Below are 26,596 nucleotides of genomic sequence, written 5' to 3' on the forward strand. Positions count from 1 at the left end.
ACTAAAGATTACCCGAAAAAAAAGAAAACTGGTTTGAAAATTTTCAGGATTTAAAAAAAATCATTGAAATAATTTTCATTCAAATAGATAAATAAAAATAAACAAGCATGGCTCAGAAAAAGATTTCCAGTTTGGCTTCGAAACCGATTAATATCCGCTGGGTTAGAACCGGTTCAGGGGTGTATATTCTGCACAAGATCTATTTTTTTTCCCCTGCTACAAAATTTTTTATTTTTTTTCCCCCCTAGATTTTTCTTAAAAAGTAGGGGGGAAAATAGAAAAATATTTAAAGAACTCTATATTTTATTTATTTTATTCCTCCTACCACACATTTTTTTAGTTTTTTTAACCAAGGAGAGGGGCGAAATGGAAAAAATGTTTTCAGTTTTCTTAATTTTTACATTTTTTTTCCCTCCAACCACTTATTTTTTATTTTTTTTCCCCCCCCCTGAGCCGGGGATCCCATGCAGAATATACACCCCTGAACCGGTTTCGAGTCACACTGAAAATCTTGTATCGTATAAAAGACAACTTTCACCGAATAAAAAAATATCATAAAATCAATACTTGCTTAGTTGGCTCGGGCCATCGGCCTCCAGGGCCAACAAAGCTTGAATCAATCTATTAATTTTGTAGTTTTTAATATACGCAAAAAGCTGTCTATAACACGATGCGGTAAATAACAAATCTGCAAGAAAAGACATAAAATATGTTCTTCAAATTCCTTACCATGATAATGATAATATTATTTGAAACATTAAGTCGGAAATACGCGGTATATCTTAATGGCCATTAACGGCTGATGAGAATAACAATAAATCGGCTAGCTTTGTAACAAAGCCCAGAAATATCGTAAAAAGTCATTCATGACCTAATGCACTAACTGCGCCCAAAAAATGCGCAAAAAATAGCTTTTCCCCCGCGTATTTCTTGCTTGTATCTATAAATTGTTTACTATAATAGCAGGTACACATAGATGATATGGCGCTTTCTCACAAATACCCTAGTAGGCACTGAAACCCCCCGCCCCCTTATTTTAAAATGATTTTAAAGAAATTAAAAAGGAGGGGGGTGTTGGGGGTTATAACTTTGTGTCAGGTAAGGTTGATGGGTAGCACAGGGTAAGGGCCCCCCGCAGGATTTAGGCATGCCCCCCCCCCCCTTAATTCCAATTGCAAGGGGCAAGGGGGTTATCGGTGCTCAACCAACAAATTGTATGAAAGCACCAATGAAATAACACTCCATTAATAACAAGACCACATCCAAAATAGAAATAACACATAGAAGATAACTACCCCTCCTTAAAAAATATTTTTGTACAACCAACATTCTGGCTATAAAGAATATGGCCAAGTAAAAAAAGTTTCCCCAAATAAATTAACCCAAAAAATCATTTGGCTATGTATCTAAAATCTTTTTAAAAGCATGATATAATGATCGAAAATATATGATTTCCACTTACAAACAAAATATTAGAGATCACATGTAAATATTACACCATATACATATTATGTTTAATTTTCTTTTAAATTGTCGAGTTTCCCTTAAACGATTATTTTTAAAATAGAATATGACAAAGTACAACAAATAAAGGTATTTATAATATAAAAAAATGAAAAAATATTATTGTTGCTTTTTGAAATTCTTAAGAATTGGAAACATGTTATCAAAAGCTTCATAAATCTCCCCGCGAACCTTGGCTCCTGTCAGCACGACTTTACCACTTACAAAAATTAACAGAACAATTTTTGGCTTCACCATTCTAGAAGAAAGGTTCACAATTATCGTATGCATTTAATTTTTAAGTCAGGACACCTGCCATATTATTATAAGTATCATTATATCAAAGCAATCGAAGTAGATTGATGAATATTTCGGATACATAATTCTTATAAAAAAGGACCAGGATGTCTATGAGTTTGTCTGTATGTTAGGGGCACAAGATATTAATGAAGTATGTAATAGCAAAATTTGTCAAAAAAGTAAAAAAAATAAGTTTAGACATTTTGTAGACTTTTTGGTTGCTACACTTTCTAAATCATACTTAACTGTAAAAGGAATCATCAAGCAAAGTTAGAAATCGACAGAAAAATTCTCAAAACTTGCAAAATTATCGAGAAGAGCTACAGTTACGTAAGAACATTCGTATAGACCCCACCTAATTGTAGAAAAGCTTTGCCTTTTAATTTCAAAACTAATTGTGAATGATTCCTGTATATAAGTCCAGGAAACAACTCTGGCTCGTAGCTGGAAAACTGACTGTGGGTTAATACAAGACCTAAAAAAAAAAATAATAGAAATTGGAATCATTGAATAATAATAGAAAAATAGCCTTTTTTTAAAAAAATTTTCTCACTTACTTCCTTTAAATCAACCTGTTAATCTTTCTATCTCTTTATAAGTACAGGCCTAAAGGGGCACTTGAGGGATGAGGTTTAAGTCAACCCTGTTCATTTTCAATTTTAGTTTAAATAAGATTTTTTGGAAAGGGTTGGGTCCCTTTCTCTATTAGCAATTTCTCTTGGGTGGGTAGTGGGTCACTCCCCCAAACCCTTTCCAGGACCTATGAGAAGCTACAATATAATAGAGAACCATATAGGTTTAAATTGAAATATAATAAAAATATTACCTTCCAGTCTGATTGGAAATTTAACATCACAACTGCCGACCATGTTCTGAATTTTGAAATCTAAAAATAAATTATCGTGGATATAGAATATACGTGGATATATTGCCAGGGGGAAAATTGTCATCAATTTATGTTGCTAATAACATAGAAATCAAATATTAGTCAGTTCTTTTATCCAGTAGGAGGAAAGGGGATGAGGTAAAAGAGTTGGATGGGGGATCGATATTTTAGAAAGCTTAAAGTTTTTTACTTTTATTAAAGTAAAAAGTGTAAGATCCAGTTAATAATAAATCCATTACCTATTACCTATCATTTATTTAAAGTTATTTCTGTCTTGGTTACAGAGAAAAGACGACGTCGAATAATTTTTTATGGTATTTACTACAAAATGCTTGCTTCAATAAAACTTGTAATTTTTTATTTTGTTTGAAAAAAGAACATAACATTTTTTGAAGGTATCTATTTTTTTGAGGAAGGGGGGGGGGGGAATTTTAATAAACTCAAAAGTGCGTAGGTTTAATACGAAACAAGATATTCCAATATGGCTCAGAACCAGTTTAGGTCTAGTGGTTTTGAAGCCATATTGGAAAACTTATCATAATCTGTTACCTTTGAATTTAGTGGGGAATCCAAGTTTCTGAATGATCCTTGCATATTTTCTGGCGGCCAGCCTGGATTGTTCTTCTGACTTGGCTCCTGTACACACCATCTTACCAGACCGGAAGATAAGGGCCGTCGTTCTAAACACAATTTTGTGTTGTCATAATTTAAAACTGTGGTGTTCACAGCAATTCACAAGGGGTGTGAAACCATTAATGGCAGACATTCAAAAGTCAATTTTTAGAGGCATATTGACGGAAGGCAACTGTTTTGAAACTAATAAGAGAGAAAGATATGTTGAGATAAAGTATGAGAATAGCAGATATAATTACGGAAAAAAAGGAGCGAGACTAAAAGGAAGAATAGCGAGAGAGATAAATGGAAGGAAGAGTAGAAAAAATACAGAAAAATAAAGAAAAGAAAATATAAACAAGAAAGAGAGGTACAGATAATAAAAAAACTATGTTGTTGGGGGCAAAAATGTAAAAATTAAGATAAATCCTTTTTTCTCCCCCTTCTTGGTGAAAAAAACTAAAATAATGTGTGGGAGGGGCCGGGGAATAATATGAATAAACTAAAGAGTTTTGAAAATATTTTTTCCATGTTATCCCATTCCTTGCTGGAAAAAAAGTGATAAAAATGGATGTTATGGATATAAATAAGTTACCTCGGATCTCTGATTCTCATGATGACTGCAGCAAAACGTCTTGGATTGTACTCAGCATTTCTGGCCTGCAGGGCAATTTTCTAAATGGTTCATTTATAAAGCAAGGCATAAGTATTAAGTACCTAGGGTAAAGCGGGGCGAACTCGGTGTTTTTTTCGGTTTTTTGAACCTGCAAATCGTAAAAATTATTTTTTTTAAATGGGACCAAGACCAGTAGAAAGATCTCGGAAAAGTCGATCAGGTCCTAAAAGGACGTAAACCTAGGACTTTGGGAAGTTTGTCAAAATTGATCTCTAAAACGGCACCGACTTCGCCCCGCCTTGAGGCGAAGTCGGTAGGGCATTTTCAAGCTTCGAAAAATCGATGACGTATTGATTTTATTACAGCATGCCCTGTTTGTGATTCATTGTGTCTACATATTTTAGATGGAGAGTTTATTTAATACCTGAAGTGTCAGGAAGCCCAAAGATTTATTGTGTACCTGAAGTGCCAAGAAGGCCAAAGATATCTGTATTAATGTTTGTAAAAGATCAAGTTATATGACCTGGTGTAGTAACAGGAAGGCCAAGTTTTAACTATGTTTGTTGTAATAAAATATTAATACTTAATTATGTTTATCTATATTTCAGAGAGTAAAAACACTCTTGGGGTTTTTACCTTCTGTTTCTATTCATTGTTTAATCTTCATGTTTTATTTTCAGAGAGAGTTTGAAAGTATGTTGTGGCTAGGCCATGTGCAGTGGTATTAGATTCTTATGGTGTTAATGTTAAAAAGGTACTTATGGCGTATTTTACAATGGTAGCAGCTTTGCAACGGTTGTAAAACGGTCTACGGCACATCATAAGTTTTTGATATAAAACACACATGGCATAGTAGAACACATAAATCATCTCTCTTTTTTTCTTATTTTTTTTGGTAAAAGTAGGAATGCACGAAGGTCAAGCAATTTAATAGATTGAATCTTAGCAAAAATTATCGGTCATAATTAAAGGCGTTTAATAGTGACTTCTTGGAAGTCATGAAGTTCAAGTTTTTTTTTTTATAAGCTTTTAGTTATATATAGCGGCTTCTAAAAGGAAAAAAAAAAAAAATATAACAGAACTTAACACTCTTTTTCTGTAAAGCGGAACGGAAAAAGAAAGATCAAAGAGTAAAAGTGCTTTTATTTTATATATAGTTTAAAGGCGTCAAACGTATATAAATATAATAGCTCTAATAGAAACCAACAAAGTGTTATTGGTTTAGAAAAGAACTTTTATAGCGTAATAAACAATTATTTTCGTAAAGCGAGACGGAAACAAATGAAGATCAAGGAATAAGTTCTTCTTATAAAGTCTATTAATAGCGTAATAGCAAGCTAGTAACTTTAAGTTACAAAGATCAAAGCGTACATTAGTATAAGTTCAAATTGCGTTTTAATAAAAAATCTAGATAAAAAGAATATAAATTTTCTTCTTCGAAGCGGAACGAGGATAGAAAAAGAACAAATCTATTTCTTTTAACACAAAAGCCGGGAAAGTAGTATACTACTAAAGGCAACAAATTTCGCGATAAATGTCGTTTCTAAATGTCGTCTTCTTTGTTAGATAGTAAGGCAATACGTAAGCAAGTTTTTTTTAATTTCTTTTCTAATTAAATTAATTTACTTAAAATTACGTTTTTTATTTATTTTTCTTTAAAAAAAAATCAGTGCATATCCTAAAGTTTTTTTTTATATAAATAATTTTTAAAAAAAATATATTAAGAAGGTAAAAAGATCAAATAAACCCCAAGACAGGGATCTCAGATAAAAATGTCGGACAAAGAAGAGTCACATAAAACAACGACCCGGAAGGAACGGGAAAAATCGCAAACCGCGAAAGTTGAAAATTCGCAAATTGAAGAAAGAGGAGAATATAAATATTATGAAGGGGGAAGAAACAACATAGAAATTCCAAAATTAGATGATTTCAATGATTATGATGATTTTGAAGAGTGTGTGGAGATGTGGTCTGCAACCACAGATCTTCCACTTCACAAACAAGGACCAGCATTATTCATGGAAATACCCATGAACTCATCTAGATTCAATATTGAAGGATTAAGAACTGAAGTCCAACAAAATGTTAGGCTTAAAAATATTACAAATAATCCAAAAGGAGTTACTTTGATAATGGAATACCTTAAAAAGAGACTTCAGAAAGATCCGATCCTACAAGAAATTAAGACTTTACGAGACTTCACAAGATTTGATAGAACACAAGGACAAGACTTTGGAGAGTACATTCTGGAATTTGACAGAAGAATGAAAAAAGTAAAGGAAATGGGCATGGAATTTACAGACAGCTGTCTGGCTTTCATGCTTCTCATTGCCGGCAGGATTGAAGATAGAGATCTAAAAGTTATTTATGGCACAGTAGAATTCAAAGAAAACAAGGGCAAACTTTACGAAAGAATGAAGACAAAGCTGAAAGAAATGCTAACAAATTCTCTGTCAGAAATCTCTGTCAAAGAAGAAAGTGCTTTTCTGTCAGAAGAAATGTCTGAACAACAGCATGAAGTATTAGTTGCCAAAGGTTGGAAACCCCCAGCAGGGAGAAACTCATATTCAAAAGGTTATAAAAAGACCAAAAACTATGGCAACAATGATCACAAGAAATCAAACGCAGTTTCTGGATCTTATGGAGGACGCAAAGCAAACCCAATAGGTAAAGACGGAAAGATTATGGAATGCTTAGCGTGCAAAAGCATTCTGCACTTGATAGAAAACTGTCAGCATGCTTTTGAGAATCAAGAAAACAAGAACAAGGAACAAAAGAAGAACATCATCAAGGCAGGAAACAAAAGATTTCAAAAAGTTTTAATGGTTGAAAAGGGCTCAGATGAGAAAAAGGAAGTCTATTTTGAACTGTCAGACAATGATGATGCAAAAAGTGACAAGAATGAATCTGATAGTGAAAGTGCCTTCTGCGTGAATCTGTATACTGCAGATAAGGATGAATTAAGTAGATTTACATCTGAAACGATCAATCATGGTGCGCTTGACACCTGCTGTACCAGCACGGTCGCAGGTGAGAAATGGATGGATATTTATGTCAATTCTCTGCCAAAGCAAATGAAGGAGAAGCTTCAAGGGCCTCTGCCAAGTAAACGGAACTTCATGTTTGGCAATCAAGGCACATTAAAATCTAAAGGAAGATACAAATTGCCGGTAAGAATAGGAGGGGAATTGAACATCCTAGAAGTTGACACTATTACCTCAGACATTCCATTACTTATTTCAAAGAGTGATATGAAAAAGTTAGGAATAGCTTTAGATCTAGCAGAAGATAAAGGTTTTATAAAAGGTAAACCTTTAATTCTAGAGACAACATCAGCAGGTCATTACATTGTAGATCTGATTCATGATGATGATGTAATACTATCTGAAGCTCATGTTGTTGATCTTGACAATGCAGACGAGAAAGTGCAACTCAAAACATTGAGGAAGATCCATGCTCAATTCGGGCATCAAAGGAAAAGAGCATTCGTTGATTTGTTAAAAGGAGCAGGAAAATGGAAGGATTCATTTTCAAAAATGATTGATGACATTGTAGATAATTGTGAGGGGTGCCTAATGAGGCGAAGAAACCCTGATAGACCGGTGGTTGCAATGCCTTTAGGCAAAGACTTCAATGAAGCAATTGCTATGGATATAAAGGTATGGGATATGAAAAACAATATCTATATCTTATATATCATGGACACTTTCACGCGATTCATTACAGCTACGATAATAAGAAGAAAACAACCAGAAGATGTTGTTAATGCGTTGCTTATGAATTGGGTTCAGATTTTTGGTACACCAGGATTAATACTCACAGACAACGGTGGTGAATTTAAGAATGAAGAGATCAAAGCGCTTGCTGCCAAGTTCAATATAAGGACTGATTGTACTGGTGCCGAAAGTCCTTGGCAAAACGGCATGATGGAAAAAGCACATTACACAGTTGACGTCATGACAAGATCAGTCAAAAGAGATCAGCCGCAAATCAAGTTAGAAGTAGCCCTTGCTTGGGCCTGTACGGCCAAGAATTCAATGAACAATGTCATGGGATTCTCATCTCATCAATTGGTTTTTGGCAGAAACATCAAACTACCTGATATTTTGAATGATCCCCCGGCTACTTGGGATAATGATAACCAAGGAAAGAGTTTCAAGGATATCGTTGTCGCAATTTATGCTACCCGAGAAGCTTTTACGAAGAAAGATAAATGTGAAAGGTTGAAAAGAGCATTAAAGAGCAAAATTAGGTGTAATCTGACTGTTTTTCATAGGAATGATGTTGTTTATTTCAAGCGTGAAAATGAAGAGTTTTGGAGAGGTCCTGCTCGTGTAGTATACCAGGATGGAAAGGTACTATCTATAGTACAGAATGGTGTAGGATACAAAGCAAGTGTAAACAGAGTGCTGAAAGTTGGACAAGAATTCAACAAAAATGGGGATGATAACCTAGAAAAAGATGACAATGATAAAATCCAGAAAGAAATTCAGCAACAAAGTGATGAGATTAAAGCAGGACAGCAAGAAATTCAGCAACATGGTGAGGAGATGAAAGCAGGACAGAAAAAGAGACTTTTTGATTATGATAATGATGATCATTATGGAAGAAGATTAAGGAGCAAATGTAATGGAAACCTTATCAAAGACATCAATGGACATAGTGATGGATCAGGAACTGTATCTGCAGATGTGGAGGAAACCTCAAAAACAGCAAACACAATTGATGAAGCTTCTGATACCCTAGAGTCAATAGAACAGAACAATTCAGATTCATCAAATGAACCAACACAAGAAACATCAAATGAACCAACAAATGCACCACCTATATCAGAAAATGATAAAGAAAATAATCAAAAGAAGAGAAAAAGAAAGGTATATCTCAAGGATGAATATGGAAATCTTATTAAAGCAGGAATGCAAGTAGTGAGGAGAGACAGAATTGAGATAAGAGAAAATGGAAAATGGGAGCCAGCAACAGTCATTGATAGAGCAGGAAAACGGAAAGGACCTTATGAAGGATGGTTCAATGTGGAGCTGGATAATGGATATGTTTTTAATGAGGATCTCAATAGACGTGAAGTAAGGATACTTGATGATGACTCAGACCCGAAACGTACAAGAACAGAGGATGATGAAGCATTGTGGATTGTAACGCTAGACAATGGCAATACAATAACAGATAATCTCAATAACAGACAGATCAGAATCATGAATGATGCAGATGCTTTAACATGTTGGATTGATGAAGAAGTGTTAGCTGTGATGGTACCGAGGGAGAGAAGAAACTCTCCTGAAGCCATGGAAGCAAAGTTCAAGGAATTAGAGAAACTAAAAGAATTTGATACTTATGAGATAGTTGATGACGTAGGACAGGATAGGATTACCACCACTTGGGTCTTGACAGAAAAAGGGGATGAAGTCAGGGAAAGATTGACAGCTCGTGGTTTCCAAGAAGAAGAAGAATTTCCCAAAGATTCTCCAACCCTTCAGAAACATTCAATGAGAATGATACTTCTGCTAGCTGTATCTTTGAGTTGGATAATAGAGACCACAGATGTAAAATCTGCATTTCTCCAAGGATCACGTTTAGAGAGGATAGTTCATGTGGAACCCCCCAAAGAAGCGAAGATAGCTGATAAAATTTGGAAACTTCTTAAATGTTTATATGGATTAAAAGATGCTTCAAGACAGTGGTATCTAAAAGTCAAAGGAAAGCTTCAAGAATTGGGTTTCAAGAAGTCAAGTCATGATGCAGCTTTGTTTTATCTTGTCAAGGATGGGAGTTTACAAGGATTTATAGGTTTGCATGTGGATGATTTTTTGCATGCTGGTAATACTTTTTTTAATTCAGAAATAATGCCACAGATTCTAAGTCTATTTAAAGTTGGCAAAGCTGAAGTAGGTGAATTTGTGTATACAGGTTTCAGAATGAAACAGACAGCAGAGTGTATCATTCTAGACCAAAAAGACTACGTCAAAGGTATTGATGTTCCTAATCTTGATGCCAAAAGATTACTTAGGAAAGAGGATGAAATGACTCAAGATGAACTAACTATCCTAAGGAAGCTTACAGGTATTTTGAACTGGGCTGTCCGAGCAACAACGCCAGAATTCTCTTTTGATTTAATAGAACAGTCAACTCACTTTAAAGGAGGTAAAGTGAAAGATCTTGCACATGCGCAAAAGACTCTTGCCAAACTTCTACAAGCCAATGCCTCTATAAAAATCTCAGCTATCAAAGACCTAGCTAATGCACAGATTTGGCTTTATTGTGATGCTGCATTCAGAAATCTTAACGACAAGACTGACAGTTGTGGAGGTTACATTGTTCTGATAGTAGATACTAAAACAGGTCTGTGTGCCCCCATTGATTGGAAGAGCAACAAGATAAAACGCAAAGTGAACAGCACTTTAGGTGCTGAGACGTTAACTCTAGTATGGGGACTAGACGCTGCTATTGGAATACGCAAGCAACTAAAAGAGTTGTCCAATGGAAAGTTTGATTTACCAATAAAGGCAATTACAGACAACAGATCAGCCAGAATAGCCGAATATTCTGAATCAGAAGTGACTGAGAGAGAATTAAGAGCTGACATTGCAATGGTGAAAGAAAAGATTGAACAGGGGATGGTCACTGAAATAAAATGGATCCGTGGGAAACACATGATTGCAGATGTATTAACCAAAAAAGGGGTAGATAAACTGCCAATTTTGCAAATCTTACAAGAAGGTAGGATTAGTGCAGAAGATCTTGCACTAATTAATTAAATTAAAGTTTTTTTTTTATCCATATGCCAAAAAGTACGAAATTACAGAAAAATCGCGCCATTTTAGGGCATCTGGGATCACTATATAAATGCCGCAAACTAACAAATTCACAACACACACACGGGCGCATCAATTATGTAAACAAAACGGCATGCGTATCGAATGGAAATAATTTTCTTTCTTACTTAAACAGTTTCTTCATTATTAAAAGTTTTATTTGCTAATGTAAAAAAAGATTTTTTTATTTGTTAAGTTTAATTCTAGACCGGTTTAAGTGTTTAATTTATTTATGATGAAAGTTATTCATCATAAGAAGTTTTTTTTTGTCTTTATTTTCCCCTACATTTTTTTTGTATTGGCATATGGAAAGTTCAAGGAATTATTCTTAGCTTGTAAGATTAAAGTATGTTTTGTATATAAATATTTGTTTTGGCACTGCTGCAATTTATATTTTATTATCCCTATTTTTATCAAATACCCACAGTCTATTATTATCACTACATATTTAAAATACAGTGATGATTGATTTTTGTTTTGTTTTTATTGCAGAATTTTCAACATGGATAGCGATTTAAATTTAAATATTGAGGAGCATGATATGATTTTTGGAGAAGAAGAGGAACTAGCTGTTTTTGAGGAGGATATCAACCAGGAGCCTTTTACTCCTATTGTAGAGGAGAAAACTCATGACACCCCGGACATAGAAATGACAATAGAACCAGAACCTGTGAAAGGTAACTCAAATGAAATTCCCGTAGCCGTGAATGTCAAGCAGAAAGGTAAGCCATGTTTACAGATAATCGTCTCCAACTTAAACATGCCCCCGAGTGATTGGAATGTGAAGGATCTGGGTATAGAATGGAGAACATTGCACTTGCCATCTATTTTTGATACGACCAAAGAGATTTTGAGGATCATAAGAGACACAATTGTTCCTAAAAAAATAATTGTGAGCATATATCAACGTTACGCAGGAGGATTGGCTCGTGAAGTCATTGAAGGGGAATTACGCACAATCTTTGAAGAGAACAGAAAAATTGGAGTTCATCAGTTACAGGTACCTACCATGTACTTTGTGCTTGTATTTTATATATTGATATGTTTTTATTATGTTTAGGTCTTTGTGATCACAAGAATGCTGATTGTCAATGTTTAATTTATATATGTGCTGTGTAATTTTATGTTTAATAAAATTATATTTATCTATGATTTGATTGATGTGTACCTCACTTATTATTGCGTTATTATTTGTCTATGGTTTTTATTACATATATACATATTGCAGAAGTGAAACCAACTTGTTTGGGGTTTTAATTTATTGTCATATTACAGATTATACTTGAGAGTGCTTAAAGATGAGGGAATAAAGTATTGGCGTTGGCAGCGTATAAAGAACCTGTTCCATAAGGTACTTGGTGGTAATATCAGTAGTAGCAGAGCGTTTTATTTTTATAATTTTCTATAAAGGGAGAATTATAAGAAAAAGATCTACGGCACTATTTGAAATACTCCAAGTATTTTATGAACCTATACTTTATGTCTTTTGTCCAGTGAGCTAAACTATTGAATAAAGATAATAGTGTTATTAAGTATAATAAATCCTTATTAGAGCTCGCAAAGAGTGTGTTTTAATATTGTTAACAAGCCTATAATAAAGAATAGGTAGCGCAGCTAGTAAATTAGTGTTTGTTTCTTTTGTCAGATTGATGCTATAAATAGCGCAACAATAATAATAGCCTATCTATCCTTACTAAATAAAGGTGTATAGCTAGGTGTAAGTAGCGCAACAATAACAACTACAATAAAAAGTAGTGTGCTAATAAGGATTGTGTTAACTAGCCTGTAAAAAGGTGTGCAAAAACCCCAAGCAGGGAAGCAAAAATGGCGGAAAACTGTAAGGTAGGGGCGGAGGCGCCGAATCTGAATAATTTTCAAACCTACCAGGCGTACAAGAATAATGTGTTACTATGGAAGGGGATAACGGACTATAAGCCCGAGAAGCAAGGGGCGATGTTGGCATACGCCGTCCCTGATGAATCAATTACTTTCGGTAATTTGATTCAGACTGACCTTTTTAACGTCCACCCTGTCGAGTCTCTAATAGGAGATCCGCTGGGTGTAGACAAGGTCATTGCCTTTCTCGATGGGCACATAGGTAAAGAGGCAAGGATAGACGAACTTGAAGCGTTTGAAAAGATTTTTAACTACAGAAGACGTCCAGGACAGACAATTTTGGATTATTTGAAAGAACATGAGAGATACTACAATAAATGTAAGCAATCGGGAATAACTTTTACGGATACGTGTAGCGCATTTATCGTAGCGGTAGCAGCTAAACTCGATCATACACAGGCTACGTTAGTTAAAGCCGTGATGGATATCGAAAAAGAAGCTGGAAAAGGGACAATGTACAACGCAGTTAAGAAAAAGATAAAAGAAATGTTGTCAGATAGCCTTGGCAACATTTGTACGGGTGAGCCAGTGCAGTCAAACGCCGATGCGTTTATTGCGGACCACCAGGAAGCTTTCGCCGCTTGGCAAAAGAATAATTCATATAAAAAGAATTACACAAGCAATTATAATAATAACAATTATAATAATAATACGCGAAAGTCGTCGTCCAATACAGCTCAAAATGGCGCGCGCAATGTTCCCAATAACAGGGATGCCAACGTTAATCAGCTAAATCCCGCTACTGGTAAACCACTTAAATGTAAATATTGTGGTTCATTCAGGCACTTTCAGAGGGATTGTCCAGATTATAAGAAATCATTAAATGGACAATATAGCGGAAACAACGGACAAAATAGCGCAAATAACACGAACCGTAAAAAGGGAAGGGTGTTTTTAATACAAACACAAAACTCCGACGAAGAAGACGCACTTTTATCGCAATTTGAGAAAGTTGTGCAAGAACCAGAGGATGATAATGATGACAGCCAACCAGATCAGATTGAAAAAGTGCTGTTCACAACGAACAAAGAAGAGCTAAGCAGGTTTACAGCAGAATCCATTAATTGTGCTGCATTAGACTCCTGTTGCACGGCATCCGTGGCTGGAAAGAAGTGGATGGACATATTTTTGTCGTCAGTTCCCAGTGAGCTCAAGAATCAAATCCAAGGTCCTTATAAAAGTAAGAAAACTTTTCAATTTGGAAACCAAGGAATACTTCCAACAATGCAAGCTTACACAATCCCTATCATAGTGGCAGGAGAACGTCATCTCATCTCAGTTGATATAATTGACTCCGATATACCATTGCTCATGTCCAAGACTCACATGAAACAGCTAGGTATCTCACTAAACATGGCAGATGACACAGCCACAGTCAACGGCAAGCCCATAAGAGTAGATACAACATCAGCAGGGCATTTCATTCTCAATTTGTTTGGAGACAATGAACATCATGATACAATGCTAATGCAGGAGATATACGCGGTTAATATGTTGAAAGAGAATACAGAAAGCCAGCTGAAACTTTTGCAGAAACTGCATAAGCAGTTTGGCCACAGGCCGAAGAGAGTATTTGTGAATCTGTTGAAGTCAGCAGAGCAATGGGATCCAAAATTCAGTGCAATGATTGACAAAATAATAGATGGATGTGAGGGTTGTATATTGAGAAAACGCAATCCAGACAGGCCAGCAGTTAGCCTTCCTATGGCAAAGGATTTCAATCACATTCTCACAATGGATTTGAAGAAATGGGATGACAAGCATTATGTGCTATACTTTGTGGACATGTTTACAAGGTATACAGTGGGCTCAGTAATTAGAAACAAGAAACCTGAAACAATTGTTGACAAATTGTTTTCGGATTGGATCAGGTATTTTACTGCACCTGATATAATTCTAACGGATAATGGAGGCGAATTTGTAAATGAAGCGGTACAAGAAGCATGTGCAATGCTGAACATATATCATGCAACCACAGCCGCTTGCAGCCCCTGGCAAAACGGTCATCAGGAAAAGGCACACTCAACTGTTGACAATGTGGGTGAATGTCTAGAAAGAGATCATCCTGAAATGCCATTGGAGCAAGTGATTGCTTGGGCATGTGCAGTAAAGAACTCGTTGACAAATGTTTATGGTTATACAGCCTTTGAACTAACATTTGGAAGAGCACCAAGACTGCCTAGTATTATGACAGATCCCATCCCAGCATCTCAGGTTGAGCCAACAAGTAGAGCTTTGATAGAAAACATAAAAGCCCTACATGCTACAAGAGCTGCTTTTGCTAAGGCAGAGAAGTGTGAAAAGTTGAAACTGGCACTGAGGCTAAAAATGAGAGCAGTGAACAGAGATTACAAGCCTGGAGAGCTAGTATATTACAGAAGAGACAAGGATGACAAGTGGCTGGGACCAGCTAAAGTTATCTTCCAGGATGGAAAGGTAATTGGAATCAGGACATCATCAAGTTATGTCAGAGTTAGTGCAAACAGGCTTTGGCCAGCAGGACAGACCCTGTCTGAAAGGCTTAAGGATGAGGAAGAGCAACTTGAGAAGATCAAGAGGGGTGAGATGTCAGAGCAGAAATCACCATTGAAAGATCAGAGAGAACAATTCAAAATGGAGGAATCATCTGATGAAGATAATGAGAACTTTCAAGAAGCAAGGGAGGAAGCTAGTGAGGAAGCTGAAAATGAAGCAGAAAACGAAGCAGAAAACGTTACAGAGGATGATAGTAACGAAGATTCTACAGAAAATACAACAACAGTTACAAATGACCCAACTAATTCAACAAATGGTAGTGAACCTAGCCAAACTCTAGCAAGTCCAGAAAAGTTTAAAACCAATCAAAGGATTGAGTTCAAGGAAAATGGTAAATGGGAAAGAGGCATTGTTCTGGGACAAGCTGGCAAGAGAGTAGGTAAATATAAGCATTGGTACAATGTAAAACTGGATTCAGGCAAGCAGTTCTCAGCAGATTTTGCAAGACAAGAAGTGCGCAAAGAAACGCAGACTCCACCAGAAGAACAAGAAGAGGCTTATGATATAAGACTTGATAATGGAAAAGAGATAACTGCAGAAGCCAATGATAACCTAGTTAGTCTAAATGAAGAACAAGTGCTTGCAACTTGGGTGCATGAAGAAGTTTTAGCAGTAATGATGCCAAAAGAGATGAAAGATTCTCCGGAATGCATAGCAGCTAAAGACTTAGAGCTACAAAAGCTTAAAGATTTTGACACTTATCAAGAGGTCAAGGACGAAGGTCAAAATAGGATTACCACCACATGGGTATTGACCATGAAAGGCAAGGAGGTCAAAGCCAGACTGACAGCTAGGGGATTTCAAGAGGAAGATGAGCATCCCAAGGAATCGCCAACAATGCAGAAATATTCTTTGAGGATACTTCTAACCATTGCCTCAGCTAAAGGTTGGACTATAGAAACTGTTGATGTGAAAAGTGCTTTCCTTCAAGGTACACGTTTGGAAAGAAAAGTGTATGTTAAACCTCCAAAAGAAGCAAATGCAATTGACATTTTGTGGCTCCTAAACAAATGTCTGTATGGTTTGAGAGATGCAAGCAGACAATGGTACACAAGAGTAGAAGATGTACTTACGAAATTAGGTTTCCAGAAGTGTACTTATGATTCAGGACTGTTCTTTCTAATGAAAGATGGAGAACTGGAAGCTTTGGTTGGTCTTCACGTTGATGATTTTTTGAATGCAGGAGGTGAATATTTTCACACCACTATATTGCCACAAATTCTGAACACCTTTATGGTTGGCAAATCTGAGCGTGGAAGTTTCATGTACACAGGCTTTCAGCTTAATCAAGACAAGAATGGTGTAACCTTAGACCAGTCTGATTATGTAGAAGGAATAACAATTCCAGTGTTTGATCCACAGAGAATGAAGCAGACAAAGGCAGACATGACTTTTGATGAACTGTCTTTGCTGAGAAAGATGACAGGTCAACTAAACTGGACTGTGCGTTCTACACGTCCAGATCTTTCTTTCAACATGATTGCATGCTCTACTCATTTTAAAGGAGGCACTGTTGCTGATCTGAAGTATGCAAAGACCTCATTAGTTAATTTGAAAAAGAATGAGGCAGTACTTCGTTTCTCAAACATGGAGGATATAAGCAAATCAGAGATCTGGTTGTTTACAGATGCATCATATGGAAACTTGAATGGAGGAACTGATAGCACACAAGGATATGTGTTATTCCTAGTTAGACCAGAAGATGGAAGATGTGCTCCTATTGACTGGAGGGCAAACAAGATTGATAGAGTGGTTACATCCACATTGGCAGCAGAAGCCATCAGTCTGACAAAAGGTCTTGATGCTGCAATTGCTTTTAAATGGACCCTAGAGCAGTTGTTGGGCAAGGAAGGTATCATACCAGTTAGAGCTATCATAGACAACAAGGACACTTTTGAGAGTGTGCATTCTACTACAGATGTGCAAGAGAGAAAGTTGAGGAGAGAGATTGGTGTGATCAAGCAGATGTTGAAAGCAAATGAGTTGAAGCAGTTGATTTGGCTTGAAGGAAAGTATCAGATTGCAGATCCGCTGACAAAGCTTGGAGCTAACAGTCAGAATCTGGTAGAATCTATGCAAAGTGGGAAGATTCCAAAAGAAATCTTCAATGCAATCAAGGGACTCTAAAAAGTCACTGAATGCATGTCAAGTTTCTTTTTTTTTTAAGCCTAAAGTACATAAAAGTATTTCTTTTGTTGTAAATAAAAATCTATTTTATGAATATTTTTGTTATTTAATACATTAACAATTTTTGTTTAACGAATATGCGTTTAGAAACGTATTTTATTTTTAAGGCTCAACAAATATTAGGCGACAACTTTCATTCTTATCAAATAAATAGATTCAAGAATGGCTGTATCTTTATGCTAAAATACGCATAAAAATGAACGCGGCATGAAGCGCGTGAAAATCAGTTTACGTGTATTAAAAATTACGGAAACAGTTAAAATTCTTTTAAAAATGTGAATTAAATAGAATATTTTACTTTTTGTGTATTTTTTCAATAATAAATCATTCCAGTTTACACACTAGAATAATTCACTAGTCTTTTCTTGACTACTCTAAGGTAATAAACTGCCATTTTATCGACTTTTTAAAGACAAGTTCTAATATTATGATTTATTGTTTACGAGCAATGTTAAATACTTGCTTTTATAAATACACAATTAGTAAATTTATTTTGTTTCGTAAAAGTGAAATAGTTTCTTTAAAAATGACTTTATATGTGTTTTTATTTTATCTTTTAGTAATTAAAGTAATTAAAAACCATAGTTTCACGACGAATTTAACATCATTTCTTGAGTTTTAAGTTTTTTTTTTTTTTAAATCTAACTTAATTTTTTTCTACAAGCATAACTCAGTTTTTAAGACTCATACCATCGGACGAGAATCATTATTTTTGTGACACATTAAATAGTGTTATTTTAATTTTTAGCTCGCCATGGATGCTATGATTCAAAGAGAGGTGCAATTGATGGAGGGCACCACGCATACCACCATCAGCGACGTCGAAGAGGGGTTTGGCTGGCCGGTGGACGTCACATGGATCACATGTTGTGAGCGGTCTGAGTCTCAGTTACTGGACCTAGTTCAGTCCATAGTTGGTAGAAGTACACCCCAGCGGGTGTCTATACCTGGCGTCCAATATCTAATTGGAGTGCTTCCCGTCGACAAGATCTGTGGTCTTGTCGACAAGGTCATAAAGCTGTTCTTGGGGACTAAACATCAGGTTGTAATACCAACCCTGAGGTTTATACCCGCCAGCTTTATGTACTGGGAACACGTCCAGGCCGTCAACAGCCACATCTGGACCCAATCGGTCTCCCATGGGTACGGTGTTCTTAATTTGCACCGTACCTTTATGGCGCGCCAATCCCGTCAGTGGGTGGTCTATGGTCCCTGCTATGCGGAATTTTCCGCGGACGCGGGCCTAGGGGCGCAGATGTCGGTTGAGGGCATGAAACGCTATGAAGGTAGACTTCTGCGTTTACATGCTGGCGGCTTCGACGTGGAGCACACGCCATCCGTTCCTTTCCAGGACGTGATGCCGTTGCCACTATGGGCTACGGCGGCTTATTGCCAGAGCCGTAGCAGCTGTGAACTTTTGGAATCCTTGGGGTACACCATGTCTGTTCCCAAGAAGGCAAAGAAGGTGGTGAAGGCCGTGGAGGATGTCCAGGAGGTGCAGGAGAGTGCGGTGGTCAACGGGGGCGTTGTGTCTGTTGCCCAGGCGGCTGTGGCGCCTGTTGTGAAGGCAGGTAGAGGTGCCAAGAGAGGCCGTTCCATGTCATGTGGAAAGGACAAGGCGGAGGCGGCAGTTTCTGCGAGGCCGGCGAAGGGTAGAGGCCGGGGCAGAGGGCGTGCGCCCAGAGACTCCAGCGGTAATTTAATAACCACTGTTGAGCTGGAGGCTGGGACTGCCAGGTCTATGGTGCTGCAGATTTCAAGCCTGAAATCGCAGGTGCAGCAGGTGGAGGCGGACTTGGTACGTGTCCGTAAGGAGCGTGACAATGTCAAGAAGGAGCTTGAGTTGGCCAGAGAAGATGTGCGGCGTAAAGAGAGTATGGTGTCGGTGTTTGAGGCGAGGGCTAGGGATGATTCCCGGGCGATTAGGCGAGAGAGAGAACAGCAGTGGCTTGATACTGAAGAGTGGAAGAGGCAGAGAGAAGAATGGAGGTCTGAGAGGAAGAGTTTTATGGAGATGTTGGAGGTCATGCATAGTAAGCAGTTTGAGAGTAAGAAGGAGAGGTTGAGCAAGAAGGAGAGGCTGGAGAAGATGGAGTAGAAAGAGGAGGAGAAGAAAGAAACAGGAGGAGTGGTAGTTAATGCTTGTATTTTATATATTGATATGTTTTTATTATGTTTAGGTCTTTGTGATCACAAGAATGCTGATTGTCAATGTTTAATTTATATATGTGCTGTGTAATTTTATGTTTAATAAAATTATATTTATCTATGATTTGATTGATGTGTACCTCACTTATTATTGCGTTATTATTTGTCTATGGTTTTTATTACATATATACATATTGCAGAAGTGAAACCAACTTGTTTGGGGTTTTAATTTATTGTCATATTACAGATTATACTTGAGAGTGCTTAAAGATGAGGGAATAAAGTATTGGCGTTGGCAGCGTATAAAGAACCTGTTCCATAAGGTACTTGGTGGTAATATCACTTTGTCCCGGAACATTGTAATGTTTGTCCGGAGATAGGTGAGCTTAATGTTTTCATAAGGAGAGAAACCCTGCGGGACAACATGGGTCCATTCAATTTGCACAGATTTTTGATGAAACCTTTAGGTAGTGGCTACACATTATATTGTAAAGGCCCAATGTGGGAAGAGTACAGAACAAAGGTGGGGCTAGGACGAACTTTATCATCGGAGGGCTTGGCAAAGATCAGAAAATTTACGATTGAACAATTCAAAACTGGTTTTTGTAGCATCAACAGGCCATCAAGCCCTCAGGGTGTGAGAGAAGTAATCCCGCCGCCGCTACATGTTACACCTGGGTGGAGAACAGATGATTACATGCTTGATATTTTAATTAGTCGCGGTTTAGCCCCTGAGCACTGTAGGGAGCGTCCTGCTTCAGTAAATGAAATAGCTATGAATCAGCTCAGCAGGAGAGGTAGGACACCTGCCGTGAGACTAGTGACCCGACATGATCCAATGATAGTTAGGGTGAGAGCTTCTGTGGCGCATCGGTTGAATATGGAAGCAGACCCTGCTGCTCAAGCAGCATATTCTGGTGCATCTTCAACATCCACCAGCAGAACTGTATCAAGAGCTTCAACTGATGAAGGGATCAGTTTGCGTCCAGAGGACAGAGAAAGAAATTATAATATGATGACTTTAGAGCGTGAAATAGACAACCTTACAGATGACGTAAGCAGGCTAAGGGTTGACAGAGACTATTGGAGAAATAGATGTGAAAGGAAGGAAGATGAAAGTAGAGAGTGGAGGGACAAGGCTGAAGACTATGAGAAGGAAGTATATGATCTGGACAGAGACATTGAGGAAAAGAACAGGATCATAGAAGATCTGGAGAATGATCTTGAAGCGTCTAGGTATGATAACAGAGAACTAGATGACCATGTTGAGCGGCTGAAGGCTGACAAAGATTATCTTAATGATGGCTTCAAGCAAGTAAAAGCTGAGTTGGACAGAATCTCAGAACAGTATGATGCTTTGGTTTCTCTGTATGAAGGAGGGAAGAAAAAGAGTCACAAAAAGAAATTGATATAAATGTTTGTGATTCATTGTGTCTACATATTTTAGATGGAGAGTTTATTTAATACCTGAAGTGTCAGGAAGCCCAAAGATTTATTGTGTACCTGAAGTGCCAGGAAGGCCAAAGATATCTGTATTAATGTTTGTAAAAGATCAAGTTATATGACCTGGTGTAGTAACAGGAAGGCCAAGTTTTAACTATGTTTGTTGTAATAAAATATTAATACTTAATTATGTTTATCTATATTTCAGAGAGTAAAAACACTCTTGGGGTTTTTACCTTCTGTTTCTATTCATTGTTTAATCTTCATGTTTTATTTTCAGAGAGAGTTTGAAAGTATGTTGTGGCTAGGCCATGTGCAGTGGTATTAGATTCTTATGGTGTTAATGTTAAAAAGGTACTTATGGCGTATTTTACATGCCCAAAAGGTAAAAGTTGCTAAATGTAATAAAGAGTATTCACAAAAAAATTATGAAGATAGGTCAATTTTTTCTACCAAAAAAATAATTTTTCCGAAGTACGCGAAATTTGACTTTTTTTTCGAAAATTTTTTTGATAAAAAACATAAAAATACTACTAGAAAAAATAACTTTTTATGACTTTAAAGGCCTGATCCTTAAAATTCAGGCAATTTTGCATAGATTTGGCTAAAAAAAAATTAGTTCTATTAGCAAAATTTCCTAAAAAAATCAAGTTGAAAAAAAGAGAAAGTTTGGCAAAATCTGTGGTCGATTTTCCAGCTTCAAAAAACCTATGACACATTGATTTAATTACAGCATGCCCTAAAGGTTAAAGTTGCTAAATGTAATAAAGAGCATTCACAAAAAAATTATGAAGATCGGACAATTTTTTCTACAAAAAAAAATTTTTTCTAAGTACGAGAAATTTGACTTTTTTTCTCGAAAATTTCACTTTTTTATATAAAATTGAAAAAGTTAGTATAAAAAGTGAAAAAACCGAATTCGCCCCGCTTCACTTTTAGTCGATTTTAGAAAAAACTATACAAGCTTTTTTAAAGTTTTAAACGGAAATGGATAGCCTATTAGATTCTTAATAAGTCCCCTGAAGACTTCTAAGCTCTAGCTCTTACCAGTTTTTGTCCAACTTACCGTTTTTCCGACCGAAGCAAAAAAATCGAAAAAAATTTTTTTTGTCGTCCGACTTTAAGACTTAATAAGTACCCTAAAAATTCATCTCACAAAAATTTTATACTTTTTTGTAGGCAATTTAATAAGGAACAAATTTGATTTTATGTTTTTTTTCTGTCAGTCGATTAGAACATGGAGAAAAATGTCATTTAATGAAGGTAGTCAAAAAAATACCAACTTCACCTCAAAACCGAGATCGCCCCGCTTTACCCTATATTTTTTGTTGATTTTTTTTCATTTAGAAAATTTTTTACAATTTATGGCTAAGTATTTTTCGAATAATTATACCTGTAGAAAAAGAATAGAAATGATTAGTAAAATCTAACTAGTTTTGCTTTTTTTTATGAATTCCTTGAGATCTAGAATACAGCCCATGTTAACTGTTGAGACAATATTTTGTAGCTGAGGTACGATGTCGTTGGCCACCGGTGTCGGCATGGACTGCATGGCGGGTGAGGGGGGTGCTGGGATGGTTGGCACTGGGGCATAGTGGTGGGCGGGCTGCTGCGGTGTTGTAGAGCCTAGTAGACCTCCTAAAAAAATTAAATTGCTGTTAGTGCAATTCATAAGGGGGGGGGGGGGTTTAATGCAACCATCTCGTAATCAATGTATAATGGCACTTAGAATTCGAATTTCGATCTGAAATTTTGCATGAGTAATCCTTGGTAGGTCTATTTTCCCTAAATCGAACAAAAAGTTGAAAAAGTAACAGCTAACGGCTCAGCCGTTTAGCCGTTTTATGGCTATTTTTAGGGCAAATCTGTCAAAAATTACGTAGAAATCAACATTTTAAAACATATTTTTGCTTTAAATCATGTGAAATGATACAAAAAATATTTTTTTAGATTTCTTGTACCAGCAACTACCGGCTAGAATCGTTTAAAAACTTTTTGGATCGGAAAAGAGCATTATGTGGAGAGAGGTTTCGTGATTTATTTCCATAGAAAAAAGCCAAAAAATTACTAAGCGGCTAAGCTGCCAGCCGTTAGCTGTTACTTTTCCAACTTTTTGTTCGATTTAGGGAAAATAGACCTACCAAGGATTACTCATGCAAAATTTTATATCGAAATTCAAATTATAAGTGCCATTTATACATTGATTACGAGATGGTTGCATTAAACCCCCCCCCCCCCCCCTTATGTTATATTATTAGCTTTACAAGGTATAAAATGTTTATACCTTAACTTTATATCTGTCGATTTCTTCGATGAGTGTAAAGCGCATATGCGTAAACATATCTCCCTTCACTTAAATCTACCCCTTTCGTAATATGGATAAGCCCTTTCCCTTTTTTTATATAAGCAGTGATGATTATCTATAATTGATTTGTACGTCTGTTTGGCTAAGGGGAAACATAATTTTCTCAGCTACTATTAAAGGTATGAAGCTTAATTTTTTTGTAAAGTTTCCATGACACATAGGTACTTATCCACTCATAAAAGAATACCTAATTATTTAAAGTCCCTTTGACCTTTCAAGCTAGATATTTTGTTCATTATTTTTATTCTATATGTGCTTTGGTATTAATAGATGTTTTCATCCTTGTTATTAATTTCAAAATGTTTGTTAGTTTGTTATTGAAAATATCCTTGTTATATTTCAAATAACTTAAGTAATGATGATGAGAATTTTTAAAATGAACTAAGAGACCAATCTGGAAAATCTAAATTTTGGTGTGGATTTTCATATGTTAAGGAATCGAATTATCTGAGAGAAATCTATGATTCTGAACCTTAACATAAGAACAAATAACAAAGAAGATCTTCTTTGACAAATAAAATTAAAACTTGCCATCCTATTCTTCATTAAAATACTATTACCTTGATCAAGGCCTCTTGGTGTGGCTCCGCTTGAGGACAGAAGGTTATGTGGTGTACTTCCCAGTAAATTATGAGGGGTGGAACCAGAACTTAACATATTCTGGGGGGTGAAACCGAAACTAATTTCGAACATTGTTGATTTGATTGTATTTCTTAACCTTCTACTTTTATGCTTTTACTTTAATAACAAAAAACAAGATGGAATTAAATGTGTCTCTAAAAAAATTAGGTTCATCAAATTTACGGTCGATGTCCTTTTTCCTATATACCTATTAATTAGTACCTTACGATTTTTTTTGTCTGGCGCTTAAAATATAAGAGAAGCTTCAAATATGTTCTGCTTGATCGTTTGGAGCCTTTATAGTGATTTTATTCTATTTTTCTGCCCTACCCTACTTCTCCAATTATAAAATTATAGAGAATTTGGTAGGTATGTCAATAATCAATCAGCTTGAGTAAAATTATGTTAAACAATTGCAAAAAAAAAAAGATGAAATGAAACCAACAAGTTCCTGTAAACATTATTGCCACGATTCTGTTGTTCCTGGGCCGAGGGGGCAATCATCTGATCTTCTTCCAGAGGATGGTGGGGGGTCCCTATGTCTATATCCTCCAGGGAGGGCGACGGTAACATGTTATCCATTTTGGCGGAGTTTTGTTAGGTATATCTATGAAAATTACATGAGCTATATTGAATATTATTTCACACAAAGCGCAGGATAGGTATTTTTGGAGGGTCAACGCTTCGTAGTAAAAACCTTTTTAACTATTATTCAGATTTATTTTTATTTCTGAAAGTAATTACGGTTACTTCATAAGATAATAACATAGAATAAAGAGAGGGGTAGGTTTTGGTAAAATCCGTAAAGGTTATGTGTTATAAGTTAAAAACAGTAGTAGAACGATAAAAATTTATGTTAACTTAAAAAAAAAATTTTGTCTATAGTTCTTTTCAATAAGAAATACACATATTTAGTGAGTATTATCGTTCTACTACTATTTTTAAGCCTTAAAACACACATTTTTACGGATTCTACCAGAAACCTACACTTCTCTTTATTGCATCGTATTATAGACAGCTTTCCTTGGATTATGAAAATTCAATTGTTAGCGTCACTATGATATTAATTTATAATATTCGTGGAAAATTTTCTGTAATACGATGCCATTTGTGGTTTTTCAGTATGACTGAGAATCGGTTATAATCCAGCTAATCCAGCGGATATTAATAGGTTTTAAAGCCACACGTGACTTGTATTTAAGCATATGTCATATAATCGAATTCTCTAAAACACATCTAAAGTCCGTTTAATTTAATTAAACGTTGTTTTCAAAATTTATTCTTAAAGCATGCAAAACGGTAAAATAATGATTTTTGTTTCATGTAAAACTAAATAACAAGGGTTAATAATAACAATTTAATGTAAAAAAAGCTTAAATCTTTAAAATGATCATGAGATTCGGAAAAAATAAGGAAACCACAACAACATTAATAATTGATAATGTATCGCGGCATTCTAACTTATGGATATTATATAAATGTCGTCGTTTCTATATTAATATTTTATAATGGATATATTATTACTTGGATGTTCCACCAAATTTTCATGTACTCATACAAAGCGATATTCGCAGCTGGCTAAAATAATGATACAAGCCATTTACCCCCCCCCCTGTTTATATTAGAAGGGACATGAAAGGGTAAAGAATAGCATAAAACCAAATCAAGACTTATATTATAAAAAAAGCCTAATCTTATAGAACATACAAAAAAAATTGGGGGGTAATTTTTTTGTTTTTTGGGGGGTTGGGGGTGTTCCATCCCCCAACAAATAGCCTAAAACCACACAGGATCAGTAATTATAATCCCTGAAGAGTAGAATCCAATCGGTTTGGTGGTTACCGAGAACTTAAGCTTCAGACGGACGGACAGACGAACGGATGGACGGACAGAGATCATTCTACTTTGTATTATAGACTAGCGGTTACGCCCCTAGCAATTAGAGGCTCTGTATTCAAAGGAGCAGTGAGAATATATGAAAATAGCTAAAAGCCATTCAGTAACTTAAAAATACAATTAATATAGTCTAAAACCATCGTAGAACCTATGTAAAGCTTACCTAAAATAGAAAACCACAACGGTTTACTATAATTATTGAGATCTTAAGCTTCAGACAAATAATATTACTTCCGACCTATATGATCATTAATCACCATCTTATAAAAACAGATTAAACCATACATATAGTAAATATGAATATATTTATAATAAAAATGTTAAAATCATCACAATTTTCATATTTGCTTATTCAAAATTATTTTTTTCTTTCTTTATAGGTTAGCTACATTATGTTTACGTTTTGGAAGTATTATGTATAACATGTATTTGAGGGATCTAAAGAGATAAGACAACGGCCTATAATTTGATGTACATTAATAATAAGGATTCATAAAAAAACCTTTTGTAGATTATAATTAGTAATTGAATCTTTTGGACACTCAACTTTATAAACCAACCATTCAAAATTCAATAAAAGTCCGAAGAGTTAGAAAAACAACAAATGAAACAAATTTTACTTTAAAACTTTGGGGACTGGTGTACTAATCAGCCCAATGTCCACTCCCTTCCTGGCTTTAAGGAAGTATAAATTCGTAGATACAATTTAGTTGGAATATAGAAATGGATAAGAAAATTCCTATTATATAATTAACAGTAAA

At 35.8% G+C, this 26,596-nt stretch overlaps 1 protein-coding gene across 1 annotated transcript; it reads right to left on the reverse strand.

The window, feature by feature from the left end:
* Nucleotides 1–1,552: 1,552 nt before the first annotated feature.
* Nucleotides 1,553–24,583, reverse strand: Tbp (TATA binding protein). The gene is made up of 8 exons (XM_080176148.1): nt 24,391–24,583; nt 23,879–23,997; nt 22,410–22,591; nt 3,897–3,976; nt 3,239–3,369; nt 2,630–2,689; nt 2,215–2,278; nt 1,553–1,765 (listed from the first exon to the last, which is right to left on the reverse strand). Exons 1-8 carry the CDS (start codon nt 24,519–24,521, stop codon nt 1,624–1,626), a joined length of 909 nt encoding a protein of 302 aa, XP_080032274.1. The 5' UTR covers nt 24,522–24,583; the 3' UTR covers nt 1,553–1,623.
* Nucleotides 24,584–26,596: the final 2,013 nt, after the last annotated feature.

Source organism: Acartia tonsa, chromosome 11 (assembly GCF_053477335.1).
Source record: "Acartia tonsa isolate MP-2025a chromosome 11, ASM5347733v1, whole genome shotgun sequence".
Taxonomy (NCBI): domain Eukaryota; kingdom Metazoa; phylum Arthropoda; class Copepoda; order Calanoida; family Acartiidae; genus Acartia; species Acartia tonsa.